The 19080-nt window shown below is 36.5% G+C and overlaps 1 protein-coding gene across 4 annotated transcripts; it reads left to right on the forward strand.

The window, feature by feature from the left end:
* The first annotated feature begins 386 nt into the window (after nt 1–386).
* ccnb3 (cyclin B3) lies at nt 387–10625 on the forward strand. 4 transcript variants are annotated; one of them, XM_055156385.1, is made up of 12 exons: nt 387–547; nt 758–865; nt 1835–1918; nt 3452–3570; nt 3890–4139; nt 4694–4792; nt 4873–4965; nt 5693–5830; nt 6378–6533; nt 7852–8001; nt 9232–9362; nt 10066–10625. In XM_055156385.1, exons 2-12 carry the CDS (start codon nt 782–784, stop codon nt 10157–10159), a joined length of 1398 nt encoding a protein of 465 aa, XP_055012360.1. In that variant the 5' UTR covers nt 387–547; nt 758–781; the 3' UTR covers nt 10160–10625. The 4 variants fall into 4 exon arrangements, with proteins under 4 accessions (XP_055012360.1, XP_055012362.1, XP_055012363.1 ...); XM_055156387.1 differs by having other exon boundaries at nt 1838–1918; XM_055156388.1 differs by having other exon boundaries at nt 390–460; nt 1838–1918.
* Nucleotides 10626–19080: the final 8455 nt, after the last annotated feature.

A 19080-nucleotide genomic window follows, 5' to 3' on the forward strand; every position in this document is an offset into this window, starting at 1 on the left:
TATATTCATTTCCCACCGTTGTTATTTTGATAAATAAATTACAATACAAGCAAAATATGGTAACAAGTACTATTTAAATCAGTTATGAGTGTCTAAGTGTGAAAAGTGGTAGACTTGAGACAAATAGCATAGAGTTTATTCATTCAATTTAAGTGGGATGGGCGGGCTTGTGGTTTGAACCGTGTTTAAACTTTCTATTTCGAAATATTGCCACTTAAAATAGTCAAATATAATATAAAGATTAATAATTGAACTCTAAATGACAATCTAATGAAGCTTAAGTTAGCTAAATGTTATATTTCTTCATACCGGGCTTACGTGTAAGACAAAACAAACGCACCCTGGACAACGGCATCCCTAGCAGCGCTCTGATTGGTCGAATCTCTCAAATTCCAGTCATTCAAATCTGCAAAGCGGAGGAGGTCTATTTTTCGTTTCTCTCAATCAAAACGCGACAAAGGTGGGTTTTAAACGCTTTTAACCGAATTACACACGGATTTCGAGCAAAACGAGAGCACACGAAGAGGATCAAGGCAGTTTTGTGCAGGTAAATGCGTCAAATCGTGCGTAATTTTTCATACTTTGCATTCACGTGTTGAAATCCTATCCATAACTATACAACAACTGAATTTTCGCGGTTTGTTATGCCCAAATTTATGCCAAAAACTAGATTTAACTTACAAAAGCAAATAGAAAACTGGTTGTATTGTATTGCTAGCATGTGCATGAAGTTATATTGTTGTGTTTTGTTTTGCAGATCGGTGGAAAAAGACTAGACGACATGCCGTTTACAAGGGGGAAGAAGCCAACGGTGTCTGCAGCGAGTAGACTGCCCAAACTGAGCACAAGATCGGAAGAAAACCTGGTAATTCTAGTTCTAAATTATAATACCAGATTTTATTCACATTTTGCACCGCTGTTTGCATATGTTGGTTGAGTTTTTGTTGTGCGGTTTTTGTTCTCTTGGACCAATGACGCAACCTCAGCTGTAGATGGATAAATACTTTACATGATTTTAAATGGGACCAGGGTTACACGTCTCAACACATATGTAAAAATTATTGTCAGTTTCTTGAATTCATAGCAATTTATAATTCAGAAACCAAACTAAGCATTAACTAAAGCCTGTTATCTTGTGCATTGGCATTGATTTAATTGTTTTTTAATCAGAAAATTATCATTAAACTCACAGAGTCCAAGCTTTACATGACAGCAAGTCAAAATTTCAGTCTATTTTTTCCGTATTTCCCTTATTTAATTTTACTGTGATCTATTTTGGAAGTATTTTGGTTTAGAAACCTGGTCAGCCAACTGTGCTTCATGTTGCTGTCCAATCTTTGTATGGTACTTTACAAAGTGAAAAGATTAAATGTGGTTTGTTTGGTTATGATGTTTGAAATTGCTAATTACACAAACTTTTCGCACAGAAACTATTACATCTGTACTGTTAAAATTAACCTAACTAGACCTGAATATATTTGTTTTTAATCCAACTTAGTACGACTACATTTTTAAAAATGTATTTATTTTTTTTAGACATATTGCAATTTCCATTATATCTGGATATGTTTAAAAAGTAAGATTCTATGCTCATTGTAAGCAAAACTAATACAAGAATCTCATGCATTTTAGAACATGTTTGTAGATGTGTAAACCACAGGTCTAAACCATATTTTTCTATACAAAGTGTTGATTGCATTTTTGATTACAACATTTTTGTATTTTTACAGGAATAATTTAAATCACCATTTATAAATTTGATTCATAGCCCCTGTTATTGTCTGTAAGGGTCAATGATTTTTGTGATATTACAGTGTTTTTGTTGTTGTTTCAGGAGGAGGGGTCACAGGTCAAAAGGTCGTCCTCTCCGCCCACTGGAGCGCCCAAAAAGAGGACGGCGTTCATCGACATCACAAATGTAAGTTCCACCACACTCACTACTTTAAATGCATGTTTTGAAAGTGTTTTGAGAAGAGATTGGATAAGTACAGTACAGTGGGTGTGGTGCAGTTTTAGCTTCAAGTGCCAGTTTGTTTGTTGAGAATGGATCCACTGAGGATTTGGTTCAGTTATCAATGTATTTTTTGTATATAAAAAAATAAATAAATAAAAAGAAATAGTCTTTTATTGATACTTTGCAGGTGATGCCATCAATATTCCCTGGGGGTGTGATGCTATCTAGAGGCACTGCTCTATCTGAAGCTTGTTGGACTTTAATCTGACCTTTATTTGAACACAATCTTAACAGAAAAAGCTGGTTTAGGTGGAATTTCAACTTGATTTAATTTCAAGTTTCATTTGAAAAACTGAAAATTTTTTGAATTTGAATTTAGGCTGTTAAACAAGTCTCTCACACTTAAAATAACAGTCATAATCTAGGTAGTATTAGCCAGTAGTTTTTCAGTTAGTCACCCTCATCTTTTTGTTGAAAATCAAGTTCCTAAACAGGACCATGAACACTCGTATTGATCACAGGCTCCTGCAAATGTGCTGTTTAAATCCATTTTGTATGTTTTCTTGAGCTTTCAGACAATTGAGGACAGTGTTGGCTTGTATGTACATTATGTCACCATCAATATTCCACCATAGAAACGATTAGAACACCCCCAGTCCCTGCAAAGTATCAATATTGAATAAACTGTATCACCAAAAGCCTTTCCCTTGACCTTGGCTGGTTTCTGGATCTCTTCTCCACACTGAACTGTGAATGTCTCTGCACTGTGGTGTGAAACGGACCTCACTTTAGCCGAGCGTCGCTGAAACCCGTTTCATTGTTAGACTGATGTACTGCGCCTCTGTGAGAGAATGAGGTGGCACTTTTATGTCTGTGTGTTGACATTGTAGTTGTACTCAAGTGCTAAAATAATCTGCATTGAAACTAGGGATGGTCCAATAATAGATTCTTTTCAGATGCTTAATCCAGAATAATCACTCTGCTCTCGCTGAGCGTCATGGCAACTATTTAAATCTGACTGATTGAAATGTCAAAACAGCAGAACAAGCTGAAAAAAAAGTTGATTCCAGTTAAGAGAAAAGCACAGGCATACAGTATTCCCTGTCCACAAATGCTCAAAGCGCTTATCTTCTGCACGTTTTTCACAAACTAAATAATTCCATATACATACAAAAATACTGTACGCTGTAGTACATCTGTTGGCGTCGCCATGTTTGTTTTGGTATTCTTGAGCGTTCTTGGTGCCTCAATGTGACGTGATTGGTTGCCTATTTAACCTTACACTGGAAATCCTTCAAGATGGATTCTCGTGAGATTGTGAACTCACAAATATCACGAGAATCTATCTTGCTGCACAAGGTTACTACTTTCAACTCCAAACTCTGGTTGTGTATAATGACATTCTGAATTTGTCAAGCATCTATTTAGAAAGGGAGAGAGTGGGACAAAAAAAATACAGTATAAAATAGCTTTCCTGTGCTCATTGGTCTGCTCCAGGCTCATAAAGTTGGGATCAGTCTTCCCGGGAGAAAGAAGGAGGCCTCAAAGAAAATTGTGAAGAAGTCTGCAGTCGCCTCCAGCTCCGTGTCGGCCAAGAACCAAGTCAACCTCATCAAGTAAGAACATGGTTATCTACTGACTTTTCACCGCTGAAGGGGTCTGACCAGCCAGTAGTTTCTACATTTGGTGTCTGTAACCGGATCATAAGGACCTCAAACTGTCAAACGGTTAAACTACAGCTGTGCTTTTTGTACTGTTCTGTTTTCTTTTTTACTTTTTGACCTGATCAGATCATGCAGGCAGTATAATATAGTACAGATATATTGCATGAACAGCTCTTGGTTAAAATAAGTCAGCTATATTCTGTCTCAGTCTAATTTAGAAAGTAAAAAATTGGTACAAGCACCTTTTAACCTGTGACTGTTTGTGTCATAGGTCCTCCTCTGTGAGCTCTGATGAGTCGTCTGTCGAGATCGAAAAAACTGAAGAGGTCAAGGTCAAGCTGGAAGAGCAGGAGGTCAAGGTCAAACAGGAAGTGCAGGAGGTCAAGCTAGAAGTGCAGGAGGTCAAGCAGGAAGTTAAACAGGAAGTCCAAGAGGATACAGCGACTCCGGTCGAAAAGCTGGAGTCCAATGCTGCGCCCTCTACTGTCCAAAAAGTACCAGCACACCTCCGGAGACAGCAGGTGAAACACTGAACCACAAAACATTTGGGTTTTTAAAATGGACCCAATAGTAACTTGGGCGGCACACCTTAAATGCTCTGAATTATTTCAAGTCTGACGATAATGCACTAAAATCTTTAAAAGTTTTATATTATGCAAAATTTACTCTTGTGAGCTTTAAGCCGTAGAATGTTGTTGCCGCCTCAAAAACACATCTGGAGTTGTATTTTATTTCATTCACATGTTTGAGTAATCCTGCAGTATTAGTCTATCTACATCTCCAAAGCTCAAAATGCTCTGTGCCACCTTGTGATGTCATGTAGTGGTAGGTTCCCAGTTAACAGCTACAGTTTAGTTCAGTAAAGATTGTAAATGCCAGGGCTGAAATCATCCAAGTTATTCCAGTGAAGGTGTAATGGAGTGTGGGTATTACTTACATTTACTTATTACACTTCTATAGGTTTTTTAAAAATTGCTAACACATGCCATATTTAGATCACCATGTTTATTTAAAACCGTACATGTTGCTTTCTGCGAATATAGCATTTCAAAACAATAATTTTGTCTTTTTCCAGATCCCAGCTGAGTTTGACATAGACGCGGAGAACAGGGAGGACTGCGTCATGTGTCCAGAATACGCCAAAGACATCTTCGACTACCTCAAACAGAGAGAGGTCGCTCACACTTCACCAAACTCTCAAACTATAAGCAAACAAAAAAAAAAGATCAGATTTAAGTTGGTTTTGATCCACAGGAGAAGTTCGTGCTGCCGAACTACATGTCCCTGCAGTCCAGTCTCAACCCCGAGATGAGAGCCATCCTCATAGACTGGCTCGTCGAAGTTCAGGTGAGGGACATTGTGTTTTGGTTATTTAAAGGTGTAACATGTAACTTTTCTGGCAGTAGAGGTCTGTTCCATGGAGATGTTGTTATTTTGCCTGGAATGTTCCTTCTTCTTCCATATTTTCTTTTAGAGGTGGCTCAAAAATAACCTGACCAACATACATTCTTACAGACAGAGGGCTCGCTTCTTCACAGATCATACTTGCAACTTGTCATGGTGACGTCATCTGCTTGTCTGGGCGGAGATATGAGTTTATTGTCGTACTGCGGAACATTCCAGGCAGATCAATTAAACCTCGAAGTGGACAAGCAAGTGACGGAGCTGTGAAAAAAAAATAGAATTACTGGTAGAGGTGACTTCATATGGATTTGGCTGTTGCTTCAAGTGAATTTGCTCCCAGCACTAAAACGACAGTCTTTGTGAAGCTAATGCGAGTTTGCTCTGCCCACAGGGGAGCCGAGAGAGTTTTATCTTTACCAATGTCTTTGTTCATTTATATGTAAATCTGCTGTCTCTGATGCTGGTGGTTTAACGTCCAGGCAAGCTCTGAATGTGACTGGAGGCTTAGATAATACAGACCTAATTCTTCTAAGGATGGGTCAAATGTAGGACACATTTCCCTATTTGTAGCAGCATTCCCTGGGAGTAAGATGCCAACCTAAACTTTACCATGAACGCTCGTACTGATCACAGGTTCTTTAAAAATGCCATTTCTTTTCTATGTTTTCAGGAAAACTTTGAGTTGTATCATGAGACCCTGTACCTGGCCGTGAAGATGACTGACCACTATCTGTCCAAGGCCTCTGTGCACAGGGAGATGCTCCAGCTGGTTGGCTCCACCGCCATGCTCATCGCCTCCAAGTTTGAGGTCAGAGTTTAAGAAATAATTACAAATATTTGGGGTGTTTATTACGCAACAGATCCAAATGTGTTTTATCCTTCAAATCACTTTCTGAAAAGGTTTGTATGAATAAAAGTTCAAACATTAAGAGACGTTCTAGGCCTAAATCAGCCTGTTTAATAGTCTAATAACATCCAGCTAAAGGTCCAGTCAGGATATCTGCTTAACCAATAACATGGAACGGGAATTTTTTTCAGTATCAGCACCAATATTTGATACCAATATTGGTGCGTCCCATAAAGCAGGCTGTAGTTTGGTAATATGTGTATATGTTAATATGTTCTTTGAGACCTAATCCTGTGTCTTATTGGGCCTTATTCTGCTTAAAAGCTGCTAACCCTGTAGTTTGGACCTTGACAAACATGTTCTGAAATGTGTGGGATTCTTGGATCAGTTTAGCAGTTCAGATTTCAAACTTCTTTCAAAATGTGAAATGAGCACATTTCTCTTAAAATAGTTTGACTTTCCTCTGTCCAAAAAGCCTCAAACACAGTGCTTTTGGTTGCGTTTACAGGAGCGCAGCCCGCCGTGTGTGGATGACTTCCTGTATATCTGTGATGATGCGTACAAGAAGGAGGAGCTAATCTCCATGGAAAGCAGCATCCTTCAGACACTCAGCTTCGACATCAACATCCCCATCTCCTATCGCTTCCTCCGCCGCTACGCAAAGGTACTGCCACTGGTGTTATTATGTTTATATATTTGGGTGTGATATGTGTTCAGTGCTAAGGTTTATGAATGATTCCTTAGGCAGGAAAATCTCATCTTTTTCTCGCCATTTTGAAGCCAAAACAGGTGATCTACGTGAACTGTGAATTCGATGAGAAACGTTTTAGTAGGAGAGGGGGGTGAGAACATATTTCATTACGGCTGCTGCTGATTGAAATAAACTTGTACCAGTGCTTCAAACAGCATGTGCGTTTGTCTGGAGGCCGTGGACATTGTGCGGTGCATCACAAACACACATGCTCCCAGCACTTGTCTGCAGCAACAGCATGTCCACTTGTGTACCAGCACAGAGCAGGCCTACTGCGATATATGGACTGAAGTTTGCCTAATAAAATGCCAAATACGTTTGTCACGATGCACATTTGACTTGATAAATGTGCAGAGGCTGCTAAATACCACTGTAAAACCAGTAAGAGAATGTAATTCCAGTTAGGAATTTGAAAATACAGGTTTAAAAATCCTACTCACTTTCTTCACTTTGAAAGAGTTTTGTGTAAAGTGCCAGTGGAAGTTCTTAAAGAAGGGGTTCTCAAACTGTGGGTGAGGGTCCAAGTGTTTAAGTGTAATACAGTTTGCTTGGCTTATTTTATGCCTAAGTGTTTTTATATATATATCTATATATATCTATATATCATATATCTATATATATATATATATATATATATATATATCATATATATATATATATATATATATATATATATATATATATATCATATATATATATATATATATATATATATATATATATATATATATATATATATATATATATATATATATATATATATATATATATATATATATATATATATATATATATATATATATATATATATATATATATATATATATATATATATATATATATATATATATATATATATATATATATATATATATATATATATATATATGATATATATATATATATATATATCATATCTCGTCCAAAATAACTGTAAAATACAAATAAATGTAAAAAATGACAAAGATGGTCTCGATGTGTTCTCAATGGGCCGTAGTCTTGGTCTCGACCCTGTGGTCTCAAACTGGTCCTGGTCTTGGTTAGTGCCATTCGACTTGACTACAACAGTAGTGCATATACTGGTGAATCACCATTCATTTAGATAAGGCCTGGTCTTATTAACCCGAAATAAATGCCCCAGGAGCAGGAGCAGAGGCCCGCCTGTCTGACCCCCTCATGCCCCTGTCTGCCCCTGTCTGCCCCTGTCTTACCTTCTTTCTCCTGTCTGCAGTGTGTGAACGCAGGCATGGACACCCTCACTCTGGCCAGGTACTTCTGTGAGATGAGTCTTCTGGAGATGGACCTGGTGGTGGAGCGTGGATCTCTGTTGGCTTCAGCCTGTCTGCTGCTGGCTCTACTCACCAAAGACCTGGGTGGATGGGTACGATTAAACACACGCTTTTAACACAACGTTTCATTCATGTGCGACTAAAATGTTAGTTAACATCATCATTATTTCGATTTTCAGTAAAAATCTTGCCTAGTTTTGTATATATTTTTATTTTGGTGAATCTTATACTTTTATTTCCTGGATGAACATGGGTAGCAGATATGGAATTACCTGTATGTCATAACTGTCGCCTAGTAACCTGTCGGGGAATTTACCCCAACCTCAATCATTAAAGAACAAGCCAGAGACACAGTGGTTTGTTTTACTTGCATAAGGAGTAGAAGAAAGCTACCTGCCTCATCCTAACTGAAGCTCCCTTCTCCCCACAGCACTTTTATTGTAGAGCATCACACAATTATCACACAATAGGTTACATGTTGTTCAAATGTTATCTATGACTAACAAGCTTCGGCTGACACAGCCCCCGATGACACACTTGATTTCATGTTCCAGGTGACAGACAGTGTCTTAGTACTTTCCCCAGGGTCCCGTGTCAGCCTACGGCGTCTACAATATTTAGCTTAATGAGTCAGCAGACACATCAACCACATCAGCTGATGTGTTCATGTTACATACAGCTTGAACAAAACACAAAGCAATTTTGATAACCTTATATTGTACAATGATTAACATTTGAAATGATTCATACTTTAAATGAGTAATACTTATAACACAAAAATTCTCTAACATTTCCCTCCTGTTTATCAATATTGCTTTACCTCAGAGCACTATAACTTCTAAACAGATTTTCTATAGTCTCGTCATTTAGCATAGATCTAAACAGAATTGCCTTCGATATTGTTATCACGCTTCAGGATAGTTAGCAACGCTTCATGTTCTTCAGCTACATTAATTTCAACCTTTTCAAACATTCTGTCAAACACTCTAATTAGGAGCAAGCGTATACATGAAATACAACATAACATAAAAACACTTATACAACACACATACTGTAAACAAGGGCCAAAACTGGTCTAAATCAGGCAATAGTTTAGTTCATTACACTAATTTAAAAAAAAAACAACAACACATACAATGACAAATTTTGGTCTAAAGTGGTATGGTGCATTGTGTTTTTCTCACAAAAATACTTTCACTGACAAATCCCAAATACAAGTACACTCTATGACATAAGATATGAGCTGCACACACTTAACACTGACAAAACCAACTGTGCTTTGAAATGACATGTTCATGCTGTTTTCTCTCTGTTGTGTCCAGACCCCGTGTTTACAGTTCCACTCAGGGTACGACCTCTGTGACCTCAGCCCTGTGGTCAGAAAACTCTACTTCAGTCTGTCTGCACCTCTGGACGACCGGCTCAAAGCCATACGCAACAAGTACTCTCACAAGTATGTATAAAAGTATGATGCGCAACAAATACTGACACAAGTATGTTTAAAAGAACTACATATACGCAACAAGTTCTCATACTAGGACTGTCATAGTCATTATATTGACTTATCACTCAATACATTTTTTTTTGTTAAACAATAAGTATTTGTTAATTTTCGTGTAATATAGCAGGACTGGAGCTGTACAGGGTTGAATGAGTCACTCCTATGGTTAATTATTTGTTGAAATGCATGGATTTTTATGATTCTTTCTAATTAGAAATGGTTTATATGGGTTATCCCGCTTTATAGTTGTGTCAGCAACATAAAGTAGTTTCAATATTATAATTTATTACATTAGTATATTTCTAAATGAATTCATTAATGAATTAATCATTGGATTTATACAAGCTCCCGAAGTGCCTGTCATTAGTGAATGACTAATTCAGTGGCATGAATTAGTCATTCATGCCACACTCCATGTTAATTGAGTTACTATAATAGCCACACCTGCAAGTTTCCCATCCAAATATTAATCAATCTCAGCCTTTTGACGTCTGACAAGATCAGGCTTTGACAAGCTGGTATGGTCACAAATGTTTTATTGTGACTACCGTAACTCATACATGTAAAATATTTGTGTAATATCGGACCTTTTAAAAAGTAAATAATTTTTTTCCCCCTGTCTTTCTTGTTAAAACCTTAAATTCTTGTCTTCCAGGGTGTTTTTTGAAGTGGCAAAGTTGCCTCTGGTGGACCTGGACATGCTGGAAAATGCTTTGTTGAAAAAAGAGAAAACGGAAGAACCGGTCTGAGCTTAACCATGCGCTCATCTGTAAATACTGTGAATACATTTTATATTTATACATTTTGTGCGTCTTTTACTCTAAAATCTGCATTTCCTTTGCAACCGAAGTGTTCAAACGTGGGCATTTATTTTCATGTTTTTTGCCAGTACGTTTTAGCATTTTTATTTAGTTATAATGCGATTTTAAAGCCTTTTTATAATCCCAATTAAAGAAAAGCCCTGTTGTGTGTAAACAGTGAAGAATTGTAATTGCAGCATTCCTTTTCACTGTTTCGGAGCTGAATTTACTAGTAAATGAAGTTGTTGCCCATGTGTTTTATAGTCTGTTTTGTTACTACCAAAAGTGTATTTTCAAACCTTGTACAGTTTATCATGTCCATTCAGTATTTGTACAAAAGACGACAAAATGAGAAGCTGTTTTAAAATGCTGTCATGCATACTCTTAAAATAAAGTCTTTTGATATAAATGTTAATTACTTTTGATTACGTTTTTATAGGTTTTCAACTTTATGCTTATAAGCGACATTTTGAGAACCTTGCACTTAAATTAAAAAGAGATTTGATTTCTAAATTGTCATGGCAACAGTGCTCATTTTTCATCTTACTGAAACCTTATGGAGTATTAGATGGCGGGCAAGGGCCTATATTATTCTAACTGTGGGAGATTTAGTGTTTTGGAAGGAAAGATCCAAAATAAAAACTCACAAAAATTGAAGTTTATCATTATTTGTTTGGGTTTGGCTCCACAAACTTGTCATGTTAATCTTCAGTCTTAAAATCCTTTCAACTGACAACAGACTCGTCTTTAGAATTCACTAATGACAGGTACCTTTTTGTGAAGCTATTATGAAAAAATAATCTGCTCATGTTTATTTATACAGATAGAACACACTGAACTTTGTGATGGTACATGGTGATCTTTGTGTTTCATAATTACAGAGATATTATCCATAAACCAGGTCTTTAAATCTGCAAATAGAAGTCTGACCTTTCCTACAGCTCAGTTTAAGCTATAGGGATTCTACAGTGTGCTCATGTCACGGGAACACTGCCTGTTTTTTTATTTTATTTTTTAAAATAAATTTAGTTTGAATTCATTTTATGAAGTTAAACAAGATTGGACATGCAGCACCGATTGAGTATCATAGTTGGATGTAATAAGATCATTTTAGCCTAGAAAATCTCATAATGTTTGAACTTTTATTTATTTAAAAGGCCCATATTACACTATGTTCTGATTTGTTATGTTTCCTCATCACAAACAGACCTAGAGTTGTATTTTGTTTCATTCAGATTTAGGCTGAGTTCTTCTCTCAAACAGAAAACACTCTGTTCCACCTTGTGATGTCATGTGGTGATACAGGAAGCGTTCCTGTGTTTTTAAACTCCATACACCTTCACTAGAATCATCAGATAATTTCAGTCCTGGGATTGCCGTCTCTACTGAACTGATGGTAAAAAGGGTAGCTGTTAACTTGAAAACTAGAGTGACCTTATTTAATTTTGAGCTCTGTGTCCCCTGTCCCTGCAGCTTTATCCAAAACCAGTGATTTCTCCAAGAAATGTCCCAGGTGTCCCTATTTTTGACCAATCTGATCCCTGCCAACAGTAAAGAGAGGCATAACCTGTTTAATTTGTTTAGGTCAAATACAGAAAAGCTGCTTAAAAATGACAAAAGGCACAAAGAAATCGTGACTATACTGACTCACATTAGTGTCAAGTGCATAACATTTTTCCGTAATTACGCACTCGTTTCGCAATTTTATTATTGCCAACCACCACAAACCGAGAGTGTCCCAGTTTTTTATTTGGAAATTGCAGTCACCTTAATTACATGACATCACACGGTGGAACAGATCATTTTGAGTGATTGAGATGCAGACAGACTAATAATAAAGGATTAGTCAAACACGTGTGAATGAAACTAAAACTTCAGGTATGTTTGTTATGACGTAAAAACATGATAACACCTTTTAAGGCTGTGGTTATTTGAAGGTTAAATAACAGTTGGATCTCTTGTGTAAGACCTTAACTGTGTTTTAAGAAAATAAGTGTTATTTTCCGTCCACCACTCTTGTATCAGTTAAAGGTGCACTGTGTAACTTTCCTGGTAGAGGGTCCGCCACCTGCTTGACTTTATGTAGATGCTTGTTTTTCCCAGAGGATGGCATCTAATTTTATTATCTCCATGGAGACAAGCAGGCCACATGACCAGGCCAAGTTACAGGTCAGGAGAAGTTCACCGTAATAATACATGTTTCCGTGGTAGTTTTTTTTTTTTTTTTTTTTTTTTAGTATAATTTTTATTGACAGTCAAATAGAGATGACAGTTTCAAATCAAAGAATACAAGAATTTGCTTTTTCTTTTTTTCCCCCTTCATCCTTCTTTCACTTCACATATCTTGCTATGATAGTATTCAAAAATAATTTCTTTTTATCTTTTTTCCCCCTTGTTCCGTAAAAAGTACAAAGTAAGAAAGTAAAAAACAAACAAAACAACAACAACAAGAAAATAACATTTGAACACTTGAGTGGCAGTGAACGGATTGTCACAGATTTTTTTTTTTTTTTTTTTTATGTTCGGGTGTTAATAAAGTCTTTCCATGGTTTCCAGCCTTCCTGTCGTATTCCAATCTTTGTGTGAGTGTCAGTCTTTCCATTGGTTAAATGTCTTCCACGATGTTAATCCAGTCCTCCAAATTTGGTAGTTTGTCGCTCATCCATTTTGGTTATTACTTTCTTGCTTGCAACCAGCAGAATGTTCCCTGAATATTTTTTTGTTCTTTTGATGTCATCTGTCCGTTTGCCTAAAAACATAGTTTCAAATTTTAAACGGATCGTTACTTTAAATGTCTCAATGTTTTGTTTAATTTTCTCCCAATATTGATTCAATTTGGGGCAGCTCCAAAAACGTGATAATGCCCAGCATTTTTATTCCTACATAATCTCCAACACGATGTATCCACCTTTAAACCTCTCTTCCGTGGTAGTTTTGAGAAATAAAAACTCCTACAGTTGAATAAATGCAAGATATATTTGTTTAATGCCATACTGTGGAACATCCCAAGAAAGGTAATAACATCATCGTGGAGACAAGCAGATGACAGATGCCCCTCCACCAGAAAAGTTACACAGTGGACCTTTAACAATATTGGGAATGAAGTGAATACATGTACCCTTGGGTGGTTTTCTACTAAAATATTTTAAATGTTGAAATTGAATTTTTCTTAAAGTTTCAGGTTGTTCATAATATTATAATATAATAATAAGAAAGAGTTCATCAATTAAAAAATATTTCTGTTTCTCTGCACAAATATTTGAACTTATTGTTATTTTTGGGGTTTATATGCCATGAGTTTTCTGATCCGGCCCCTTTGGGATCAAAGTAGGTTGGATACGGCCCCCGGACCAAAATTAGTTTGACACCCCTGTTGTAGACGTTTTATTTTTCCTGCATTTCCGGCGTTTCCCAGTAGATGACGCACTATTTATACATTGAGATGCGGCGTATTATGTTGGCCGCAATGCTTTATGGGAAAGTGTTCTTGGCAGGAGTTATTCGGACCATGAGTGAAGTAGTTGGTGTTCAAGATATAAGACTGCACTGTTTTAAGTGTAAGTAGGTAAAAATCAAAATGTTAAAAAGAAATGATTCTTTATCTTTGCTAACCACGTGAGCAATTCTGAAGAGTCTAGTCTTTCCTCAATTGAAGTCGTACGTTGGTAGCAGTAAACAATGGATTTTGATGTCTAGGTGCTGTATAATAGGATTTGATAATGATTAGCTCATGACGTTCATTCATCTGTTGTGTACAGTGGAATAGGTCTATACACTTGTATGTGTTCTGATTCTTTCACGGCAGCGTTGAAGTGCGTAGTGCGCGTCCGAAGTCCTACGTAAGCTTGAATATGAATGTAACGAAGCCGAGCTCTTAACACGTGATGTCCTGTCTTCTGTCCGGCCCTTCAGTCAAATTTTAGGACCCTATGTGGCCCGCGAGCCAAAAAGTTTGCCCACCCCTGCACTAATCTGTATTCCACTGTGTCGTGCCATATCAGCACATAAGAGTTATTTTTTATTTTATTTTGCTTCGCTTAGTTTATGCAAATTAGCCATGAGGTTTTAAGTTTCCTTTTCTTTGAGACTTGCTCAAAGCTGCATTAAACACATTATAATGTCAAACTGACTGATGTGGCTCTAGAGCGGTTATGATTTATATGTCGTAAAGTTGAATTTATGCAGATTAGTAGTGCAAATAGTAATAATAATGATGATAATTTTAATATAAAAAACGTTAATGATTAATCGATAATTGATTGTTAATTCTCCCGATGATTGATTAAGAAAATTTAATCGAATGTCCATCCTTACTTCAGAGTACAGATTTTTTGTAACTATTCAAGTAGTTACTTTTCTAAAATCTATAGGATATACTGCGGTTTTTTATTACACATTTTAAGATTCAAACTTCTCATAGTCAGTGGGAAAAATAGAAAATACACGTGAGGCATATGTTTTCTTTAGTACTGGAAATACACAACAAAAAATAAAACAGACCCAAAGCTATTTTAATACTACATTGTGTCTACCCTATCATTTAAATGCAGCTCAGTGTAAAAGTATTCTAAGTATTCAGAGGACAGTGCACCAATTGAACCATGTATCAGAGTATGTTACAAAATACATTTTATTAGAGTATTCTGTAACTACATTTTCAAAGTATTCTTCCTTTAATTGTAAACTTTTCTGGTGAAGGGACGGCAAATGCTTTTCTCCATGGTGATGTTGTTACTTTTTCTAGATTATGACTTTTTTCGTAGAGACAAGCGGGCGATGGTCCCTCCACCAGAAAAGTTACACATTGCACCTTGAATATCAGGTATCAACAAATTTTAAGTTTACATTTCACACCTAACTGCACCTTATTAATTTAGGTTTCAAATATTACTTCCTAGTTGGAAATAATGACATCACACCGGGGAATTCCAGAATGACAAATTCAATTAAAAGAAAATACCTTTCCTTTGTTGAAATCATAATTAAAGTATCAGAAAAATTTGTTTTGTAAGTGTCTGTATTTTGGACAGAATTCTCCCGAGCTGTCACTCTGGGAGCCTAAAATAGAACTCCACGTACAGCAATTTTCAACATAATTTTCAACTTTTCTTCAGAAACTGCCTCTCATTTGAAAATGATCATTTATTTTTAAAACAGGTCTTACAGCACCAAATTAAGTAGAAATTGTTGGAACTGAAAAAGCTGTATTGGTGCATCACTAAATAAGACTGATTTTTAATACAGTTTAATATATTTAAGAAGTAAGTTAAGAACTAATAAGTAAAGTTTTTATTTCCGAAGTCTGAAGCCTGCTCCAAACCATGTGACTTTGCTGACGGACCTCAAGATGATCATTGAAATTTGAAAAATAAATTGAAATTGTGATGGACAAATATTGCGAATACATTTGTCTAGTGCATGAACATTTGAGAGAAAAAGTGAACTTTAAAATACTCCAGGAATACCACGCATTTCAGATTATGTTTGTAAAGGTCTAAAGTACAGGGTTATAACAGCTCTTACACAAAATAAAAACTCATGGAGACACAGGGAGGGCATCTGACACACAGTGACTTTTCAGAACAAGTTTGTAGAGGTTGAAACTACAGGGTAAGTAGCTTTTACACAAAATAAAATCCTATGGAGACACAGGGAGGGCATCTGACACACAGCGACATTTAGGTCTCACTCCAAAAAGGTGCTTTTGAGATAAGCTCACCATGACTTGCAAATAGTGTCTTTTATTGTGGTTTCCAGGTGTGAATGGGCATTAGACCTGTTTGTTGTTTTCTGTATTTTAGAATAATGGTTTATTTTTATAGAGGTTTGCTCATCCTCATGTCATTAAGTTTGACCGGGTTACAGTTTAGGAGTGGCACTAACAAAAATTCAATGAAAAGATGTTATACTTGTAAAGTAACATTTCACACGCGCGTGTCATCCTCTTTAATAACACATTTACTGTCATCACAGAGATGACAGTAAGTAAAGCTCTGACATGTGTCTGCTTAAAGCTGCCATCTGTAATTAGTGTCAGGCCCAGCCCTGGTGTATTCTCAGCCTCACATATCCTCACTGCAACTGCATTTGTGATCACGCAGTCCCAGCATGCACCTCCAAACCCCAAAGTGGCAGTGGTCATGCTGAGAATTCAGAACAACATCAGTGGTAAAGACTCACACATCTCCAAGGACCTTTTTTTGTGATATAAGAAGGTGAAAACTAAAGCAGATGTCCAGATATGCCAGAGTTAAGGCAAAATCTACAAGATCTCTTTTCTTTAAAATTACACCTGTGACAGGGAAGGGTCACTCATGTTTAATTTGATTAGTTTTAAATGAAACAATTTTGTACAATTTCACTGAAAGACAAAACAGCTCCAAAAGTGGACTCGGTGCTATTCATTATTGCTAATCCACCACTGCCAGCGTGCGTCCCTGTCACCCTGTCAGATTTAGGATGCAGGAGCTCTAGATCCTCATTTGCACATAATTAGCTTTACCAAGGGACATCTGTAAAACTGAAATTACCCCACAATCTGTGTGTGTGTGTGTGTGTGTGTACATTCACATAGGAATCTGGAAATGTTGGACTGATAAACACTGAAACAAGAACAAGAAACAAGAACCTTCAAGTTTGTCCTGAGTTGCCACAACAACAGGATTGTACTTCCAGGTCACATCTTTACCACAGTTTGTTTTATGTTTTTTACTTTTAATTGTCTTCATCTACCGATGTCATCAACATGGAAAACCTCCATCCATCCAAAATGCAGAAACTATTCACATGTAAGGAACACTGACAGTCTAGGCGCCACACACTGCAGGAGGATTTGCTTGTACTTGGCCAGCTGTATCCCGCTGCAGTCTTTGCGATCAAAGACTTAAAATCTCATAAGATTCCCCTTGTGTCTGTGGTGTGCGCTTTTTGTTGCACATTTAAAAAATGTTTAAGACAGAAAAATCCTGTAGTGTGTGGCACTCTTTACAGTTCTGACAGTTTAAACCTTCATTCGACCTTCAAGTAAATATTATTTAATTTTCATTAGTCAAATCATGACTATTGTGTAATTTAGGATTTCAGCTTTCAACTTTATTATTGTCCCAAAGGGAAACTGATGTGCAGCACTGTCAGATTTACAGAAGACATGTCTCCTCCTTCACATTTAGGCAAAACATGAAGGTTTATAAAACGTCTTGAATGTGTAGCCGTTTGACTGTGAAATAATCAAACCTGTGCAGTGTGGAGTAGTTTGTCCCTCTTGTGACCCCAGCTCTTTGACACAAAACAATTAGCCTTTAATCTGGTGTGTTTACATGTTGTATGATAATAAATAACCATACAATACAGTGCAACAGTACACTTAATCAGAGTTTATCCTGATAATGGGTTCAGAGATAAAAGATGACCTGATCTGGGGCTTTCTAAGGCGCCGCCCTGGAGGGAGGAGGTTAGACTGCTAAAGAGCAGTGCTTTGGCTCAGGGCTCTCCTTTATTTTTTTAGCTTTACAAGTCACCCTTCTGTTAGATGTCATGCAGCTAGGACTCCTGTAAGCCTATAATAAGAGGCGTAGATCGTATTAATGCCCTTGTTTACATTATGGTTGCTAGGTATGGTTGCTTGAATTACCAATTTCCTCCATCCTCTGCCAGTAACTAACCAGGAAGTAAAATAAAATTGACCAGAATTATGTTTTTTTTAATTGACAAAAAGTAGTTTGTAAAATTATAAAATATTTTATAATTAAAATTATAAAATAATGTATTATAATTAAATGATAATAATTTTTAGATCTAATGATATTAAATATGTTTTAATGAAATTAGAAGTCTAACCTGTCACATGCAGTCAAACCAAGGACACAAAGCAGTATTACATTGATAATGGGTTTTAATACTTTACAAATAATGAATTCATAGTATAAATAACATTCAGACAATAATAATTCAGAACAATGAGTTAAAGACAGACTACAACTTTTCTTTTGGGGGTCCTCCATGTGCTTTTCTCCAATGTGATGATCTTATTGCTTTGTCTTTAATGTTCCACAGTGTGGCATTACATTTACCTGTCTACATGAAAACCACTGTGAACTGGTTTGAGTCTCCACATAGACAAGTTTAATGCCATACTGTGAAACATGACAGACAAAGCAAAACCATCTCCAGGGACAAGCAGATGGCAGATGCAACAGCAGACATGTTCTACAGTGCAGCTGGAGGTAGAGCTCGCCCGGTACTTCAAGAACACATAAAACGTGAAACTAAGAATCGGTTATACATATCACAGACCTTTAAGAGAAAAGAATCACAGTGAAGAAAACAATGTCATTTAAAACAAAAGAAAAAAACAAAATGGAATGGATAACTACTTAAAGCCATAGTATGTAACTTTCTTAATGTGGCATATCATACCTGCATGAGTCCATGGAAACAGGCAGTTAAAACTGTACTTTTCCTTAGAGATAGACACGCTTTATGCCATACTGTGGAATATTGTAGAGAAAGGAACAACATTTCCATGGAAACAAGCAAGAGGAGCCTGCCAAATAAGAGTCAGGTTTGTGGAGATGCAAGCCCATTCACAGTAAGAATGCATATTTTTATGTTTTTCAGAGATGTATGTTTTTCAGAATACCTGTTATTTTTCATAGTATGACATTAAACTTCTTCATGGAAATAAGCGTTGGCACAACCTCCCACCAGAAAAGTTACATAGTTCGCCTTTAAATAATCCAATATGTATCTATAATTAACATTAGTTATTAATATCTAATAACAAATCATAATGGAGCTGACCAGTTATCGTCCATAGTACATTTTCCATTCATTTTTCCCACAGACTTTTAGAACATTTCAAATATGAAGAG

The sequence above is a fragment of the Boleophthalmus pectinirostris genome, unplaced genomic scaffold (genome assembly GCF_026225935.1).
Source record: "Boleophthalmus pectinirostris isolate CB_2022bp ecotype Guang Dong unplaced genomic scaffold, ASM2622593v1 HiC_scaffold_20, whole genome shotgun sequence".
In the NCBI taxonomy this organism is placed as follows: Eukaryota; Metazoa; Chordata; class Actinopteri; order Gobiiformes; family Gobiidae; genus Boleophthalmus; species Boleophthalmus pectinirostris.